At 36.5% G+C, this 6,787-nt stretch overlaps 2 protein-coding genes across 2 annotated transcripts; both read right to left on the bottom strand.

The window, feature by feature from the left end:
• Positions 1 to 1,047: 1,047 nt before the first annotated feature.
• On the bottom strand, positions 1,048 to 6,596 carry LOC145214974 (protease-associated domain-containing protein 1-like). Its single transcript, XM_080083624.1, has 7 exons — positions 6,532 to 6,596; positions 5,925 to 6,120; positions 5,463 to 5,831; positions 3,712 to 5,163; positions 3,076 to 3,289; positions 2,158 to 2,325; positions 1,048 to 1,744 (listed from the first exon to the last, which is right to left on the bottom strand). The coding sequence occupies exons 4-7, from the start codon at positions 3,803 to 3,805 to the stop codon at positions 1,630 to 1,632; spliced, it is 591 nt and encodes a 196-aa protein (XP_079939750.1). The 5' UTR covers positions 3,806 to 5,163; positions 5,463 to 5,831; positions 5,925 to 6,120; positions 6,532 to 6,596; the 3' UTR covers positions 1,048 to 1,629.
• On the bottom strand, positions 4,878 to 5,707 carry LOC145212915 (polyadenylate-binding protein 2-B-like). Its single transcript, XM_080081161.1, has 2 exons — positions 5,463 to 5,707; positions 4,878 to 5,163 (listed from the first exon to the last, which is right to left on the bottom strand). The coding sequence occupies exons 1-2, from the start codon at positions 5,705 to 5,707 to the stop codon at positions 4,878 to 4,880; spliced, it is 531 nt and encodes a 176-aa protein (XP_079937287.1).
• Positions 6,597 to 6,787: the final 191 nt, after the last annotated feature.

The raw sequence follows: 6,787 nt of genomic DNA, 5'->3' as shown, positions 1-6,787 counted from the left end.
TGGAGAGCTTCAACGCGAATTTAATTCGCCAAATTGAATGCAAATTTCGGGTTCTAACATTTCAACTTACTATTACAAGCTAAAGTTGTTCATGTAAACTTCAAATTCGTGCATTATCACGCTGTTATCAATTGTTCGAACCCAAAAGTTTTTATTCGACTTGGCCTATCAAATTCGCGTTAAAGCCAACCAGTATGCAAAATCAGACAATTAATATTTTTTCCTAGCTGTTAATTTGGACACAAAATGGCGTCCATACGGCTCTATCGCTTAACAATGGGTTGGACTAGTTTTGTTTTATGTATACTTTCATTACTTTGGTCACAACTAAAGAAAAAAACATGACAGATAACAAACACTCAATTGTTCTGCTGTGCAATCAGTCACTGCTCTTTCAGAAGCTCGCACTTTTATTTGTTTTGCAGAAAAGTGGAAAATGCTCGACAGCGGACAACGCTGGTTCAAGATACCCAAAAAAAATGTATGGAGCATCCGAAGGCCTGGTGAAAGAGAGGACCACGAGTTAATCAAGTTTACCGGCTTATCAAGTGTTGCTACGGGTATATTACATATTTGTCTGGTTTCGTCGCTATTGCCTTGTTACTTGCCTACTGTAGAAATGTTTAAGATTAGAAGCATATACAAAATTTGTAGCCTACAAGCAAGTTCTTTAGCTGATAGGTTTGCAGAATAGGGGCGCTTGCTGGGGTGGAAATGATGAAAGCTACAAAACGTACAGACCGAGCATAGGTTCCGAGCTACACGGCCTCGGAGGAAAATGGGCCAAGAAAGTTTACCAAATTAAGATCATTAGAGAACAACTCTTTAGTACAAAATGCAATCATATTGACTACATTTTTTTCAGGCCTGGAAATACAGTTATTTTGTTCGAATCCCATTCCAGAAAAGAATTTTCCAGTCTCTGACTTACCTCCAGTCCAATCACTGTAAACCAAGTCCCTTTTAGTGTCTCTTTAAATACTCAATGTAGCTTATGACTTTACTTACTACAGTCAGAAATTCTGCTGAATATACTTAGGCTACAAGTCCTACACTTCCTTCCAAGGGAATGGCCAAATGTAATAGACAGGCATCCAAAAGGCACATTAAAAGAAATAGCGACTGGAGCAAAATAGGCAAAAACAGTTTGGCCACTTGTACATTATTGCACAAAAAATGTTCAGTAAGTGCTTAGCCTCTTAGGCAACACATTGGCTTCAAGGGAGTAAAATAAACCATCAATTGCAAAGCCAGCTTGTCATTTTGTCAATCAGCTTCAGTATCACATAACAAGCTTTTTCACATATTTCATACTGTGAAAAATCCAAGTTGTACTGTAGCCTATTTAAACCGTTTTACTATTTCTAGTGGAATTATGTACACAGAGGAATATGTGCAACTAGTCAAACAACAGTTGCTAAAAGCTTCAATCATACAATAAAAATCAATTACAATATATATACTAAATACCCAATTGTTGTAAGCCATACATTATCTAAAAAGTTTGCTACTATATGCAAAGTATTCTTGATTAACAGTACAGTATGCAAATATATAAAATATATCTATTAAGCACCACAAACTAAAAAAAGATATCAGAAGCTCGTCCATCACAGTGTTTGGAAAATATCACCAATAGTTCCATGGGGGATGGTGAACCACCATTCTGTTAGTATAGTTTACTGGCAAATTGATAATTGCTGCTGGAAGATTGTGACTTTTTAAGGACTCTGTAGTCATTTTCCTACAAAACAAATGAAATTTGATATGTTCGTTTCATTTGTAACCCGAGTTGGCATAAAATCGCCTAAATGTTTGATGCCCACAAGGGCCACAATCAGTGCACTATGAGGTGGCCTTGCAAGTTAATAAATCAACCAGAATCAATTTCTTTCTTGATGATAAGGACATAGATATGATGAGAAAAACCTTGTGAGCACAAGTTTGTTGCAAGTCAAGAAATTGTAACACACTCAATTGTATGCTATTCAACAATATTTACTAACAAGCACACAATAAAAACAAACAAATTTAACCTTATCTGAAAATGAAAAAAAATGCATATGTATTTTTGTAAAAAATGCATAAAACCTTACACACTACGGTTTTTGTCTATCTTACAGGCATTGTGCTTTCGTAGTAAATACAATTTCTTACCCATCTTTTCGCAGCATAAAGTATGACGGTATCCCAACCCTCCTGTTAGTTTCATCTCGTACCAAGTCAATCCACTGGTCAATATCATCGTGTTTGTTGTCCATAAAAATAACAGATACTGCTCCATACAATTCAGCATTGACAGCTTTGGTCATAAATGAACACTCCCTGTAAATTAAGCCAACAGAAATGTTTGAGATGCTACCTCAGGTGTATTATGCAGTAAACCTCACTTATACCGGATTCAGGCATTTTGGATCTTCGCTATATTGGACAAAACTTGATATAAATGAGTTTTATTGTGGTAAGACTTAAACAATTCGACATCGGTTAATCCGGATCTCCGCCTAATCCGGACAAATGTTTTTGGTCAAAACTGGTGCAGATTAACCAAGGTTTACTGTATTGACAAATTTTGCTCCTACAGCAGTCTTCAGTTAAGATGAACATAAATTCATAACTGGGATCAGCCCTGAAGCGTCTATGCAGACCAGCGATCACGGCACACACATATATAAATCACAGTACGCCAGGCCCATTGAAAGCGCTATACTGAATCAGCAGTCTTATTGCAAAATAACCAGTGTTTCAACATCCTGTTTTACAAGCTTGAATGATAACATACTACATTATAGTAAAATTGTTTTTCTAAAAGCACAAACAGTCCTGACTGCACCACAAATCCACTAAATACTGGCAATTATATGACAAGACAACTTAAGTTTAAGGAACAAAAAGAACCAATAACAATGTTTACTTGACACTGCAATACATTATTTCTAATATGTATTTTATAATATATAATATTTTTTTACCCAAATAAATTTTGACATTTTGGGCCACAAAACCATACAAACTAACTACAGCCAAAAAATTCAAACAAACAACAATCAGCTCATCATAGAAATATGTACTTACCCACGTTCTATTAGTGCTACATGACCTCTTAAAAGTTGTCCGTTTTCAATTAAGCGACCACAAGCATGTGGGGGGTTCGTTGCAATCAATCTAATGTTGCGTAATTGACTGGAAAACGTGTCGCTGAAATCTCGAGCTTGTCGTATTTTGTATGTGTACGCTACATCCTCTGGGTACACAACGTCAAGATAGAGCTGCTCATTTAATCCATATCCTGAAATTTAACAGGAGCATAATGTTTCAGCAAAGATTCTGTCAACTGTTTATGATTCATATTAATCTGCTTTTTGAAAAAAGAAAAACTGTGAAGTCAAGAGAATTAATTTTAGATGTTATATTCAGTGGTGGGATCCAAATTTTTTGTGAGTCGGTTCTATCACAAAAGTCATATTTTTCAGCCGGTGCTGTTACAAAAAGTCCATTGACAGTAACCATTAATTTTAACCGGTGCGCTGATCCTATACAATTTTGTAAGACGGTTCTACAGAACCGCTGAATCCCACCACTGGTTATATTGAACACCATCAACCAATATCGATAACAATATTACATCTACATAAAAAAAACACAGCCATTAACCAGTACAGGGTACAGGTTGGTTACCAAAACACACAAAAATTAAATTAAATTCTTTACCTGTTACCGATGATGTCCAGGAAAGCAAATTTGTCCTGATAGCCAGGAACAGGAAAGTGTAAAGTTTCAAAAGTTCCTTGTTTGTGAGCCACATCAACTTGAAATCTGTCAGCTAACAATCGACACACAATGTTTTTAGGGACTAAACAGTTTGTGGTTTTATGTTACGTATATATTTAAAACAGTATGTTACTATGTGTCAGATTGAGTTCAAAGTCTAATGTCAACCTGCAAAAAACTAAACATTTTAATGAGTTGTTTCAAAAACACACAACTGAACATGAATCCATTGCAAAATTGTGGACTTCGAACAAGCTTACAGTCACATTTTGCATGTTTAGTACATAAAGGATATTCATGGTCGCAAATTTGTAAAGCATCCTCATTGTGAAAGAAAACTGACAGGGAAAATTGTGAAATACATTAAAACATTATGCACCAAAATAATGGACTATAAAGGAAGTGTGTAGACCAGGGATAATGCAAAAGAAACATGAGTTATCAGCAGCTTTCAAATTGTAACAAAAAGTAAAATATTAAAGCCTAAGAATACAAATCACCTTTTATGTATACAGTATGACATTCTTAATGTGCATAAATTTGCATTCTTGTTTTTTATTGATAATATATACTTCACCCATTCAAAATGGCTTTAAGCAGAAATGCGTCAAAAATCAAGACATGGTTGGTGAAGTATATATTATCAATAAAAAACAAGAATGCAAACAAAAATCAAGACATGGTTTGTAGCTTAGTGGTAACACCAAACTATATGCCCTGTGTGTTACACGTTTTACCATTCAAACAAATGCATTTGCACACCTGTCACATCGCGAGAATATTAAAGTTAAAGGCATTAGTTGTGTTTCACGATAAACAGTTGGATTACCAGAAATTCTGTAGCAAACCATTTAGTTTTTCTACCTAGAACATCTCGAGCTGGAACAATACAAGTGTGGTCAATGGCAACCTGATGCATTTGTGTTTGTTTTACTTCAAATGCACTATTTAAAATGTAAACAGGTAACAAAAAAAACGAAAATTCCAAAATTAACAAATGCAACTTTTCTTGGTTACCAAATGGTTACACCAACCAATAGACGATATGATTGAGAATGGCCATGTCACCATACAATCAACGGTATCAAATACGAAGTAGAGCTGACTTAGGATGGGACATACCCAGGTTTCACCCAAGTTTTGTTTCGGCCTTGTATTGCGTGGAACCTTGGCCACACAGCAGTTATAGCCATTCGTGCACTATACTGATGCTTTGCTCTCAATGGAGGGCAAGTTCTAAATGAAAATGGTGCAGGTTTCGGGAAAGTAGGTTGTGTAGGAGTGATAGATGTTTTTCGGGTGACTCTGATTGCGCGGTTGCAAAATGTTGTGTTGTCCAAAGCAAGAGCACTTTCAACTGAACTTTCTTCTTCAAATTCAAGATACGCAAAACTAATACAGAATAAAAACGTATTAAGATGCCATGAAAGAATAAATTTGCATCGCACTGGTTAATCTATTTGAATCATTGGATGCAGCATTAAAATCCTAAACCAATAAAAAAGTATCCAATGGAATATGTCAGAACAAATAAATAAAAAGGTTAATGTATGCAGCGTAACAGATTGCAGTTGCTTGTTAGGGTGGCTAGTTTTGCCAATATATTCTAAAAGATCTGCACAAACTGCCGAAATTTTTAAACTACTGGTAAGAATCAAAATACATTTATCGAATGAAATATTTGTGCTTACCCTTTGGGGTGTCCAGTGAAAGAATCTTTAAGAATAGTAACCCTTTTGACCTTGCCACAAATACCAAAATGTCCAGAAAGTTGTTTTTCAGTGGCAGAAAAATGTACATTTGCAACATGAATTGATTTACTGAGGTCAGGCTTTGCAGGAGCAATAGCCACAGCTTTTACCACAGCAGACGTCTGCTTGATTGCAGCCAGCTGCTCCTGTTGTAAGTTTTTGAGTTTTTTAGCTGCCTCCTGCATTTCAGCAACTTTTCCTTCATGCTGGACAACTCATCATCACTAACAGTTTCTGGTGGTTGCTCAGACAGTTTATCAGAACTGGTGTGTTTTTTGGCACTAGTTGAAGCTTTAGAATTACCTGGAGCTGTAATTGGAATTGCCTTAAATTTTGGGTTATTTTGTAGGTTAGAGATTGAAGATGGTTTGCTGACATTGTAACATCACAAGCTTTACCTACCTGGGCATTGTGTTCGCAACAGATGGCGATGTGGAGGCAGACATAAATGCCCGCATCGGAAAAGCTGTTTCTGCTTTCCGAACGCTCAACTCTGTTTGTCAAGCTCCAAAGTTTCAAGAGTGGTAAAGATCACACTGTAAATGTCCATTGTGATGCCCACTGTTTTGTAAGCGAAACCAAGAAAATGACAGGCAAGCTGAAAAAACACAAAAACGTCTTCCATCAGCGTTGTCTCCAAAGAATCCAAAATACAGTATTACATAAAAGGACCACATTGCAATCGATAAAGTGTACCGAATTTGTGGTACAAAGCCTCCATGTACCATCGCGTTAACACGGAGATTCAGATTTGCGGGACATGTGTTAGTGTTACGCATGTCAGGCAAACGGGCTCCGAAAATCGCTATGAGCTGGACTCTGCAAGGGCAAAGAAGAAGAGGAAGGCCAAACCTTACCTGGAAGGAGACTTTTCGCAAAGATCTAAGAATTAGAGCGTTAAAAATGTAGGAGATTATGGCCATCGCAAAAGACAGAAAAAAGCGGAAAAATCTTGCTGCCAAATCAAGAGCGCGCGAAACTATAATAACAATAATAATAATACCCTTACCTGTCTGTGTTAAAAAAACAAAGAGTTTTTCTGCAAAATCCCTTTTTGAGCCACTAGTTTAAAATACTGACACCAGATTGCGATACAGAGTCATATATTAATTAAAAGAGCAAATCACCGTCATTCTAAACACTAATGGGAAATCCCCTCCAATGTATAAAATAATGCTGAACAAGCATTTTTACGCGAAGAAAAAAGACTCGATAAGACACGTACAGCCCGTATGGAAAGCAGAACGCGCTGTAACTATTCCAGT

The sequence above is a fragment of the Phallusia mammillata genome, chromosome 2 (genome assembly GCF_965637545.1).
Source record: "Phallusia mammillata chromosome 2, kaPhaMamm4.hap1.1, whole genome shotgun sequence".
NCBI classification, from domain to species: domain Eukaryota; kingdom Metazoa; phylum Chordata; class Ascidiacea; order Phlebobranchia; family Ascidiidae; genus Phallusia; species Phallusia mammillata.
The sequence above is the reverse complement of the archived record's forward strand: the minus strand, read 5'-3'. Positions and strand labels throughout refer to the sequence as shown.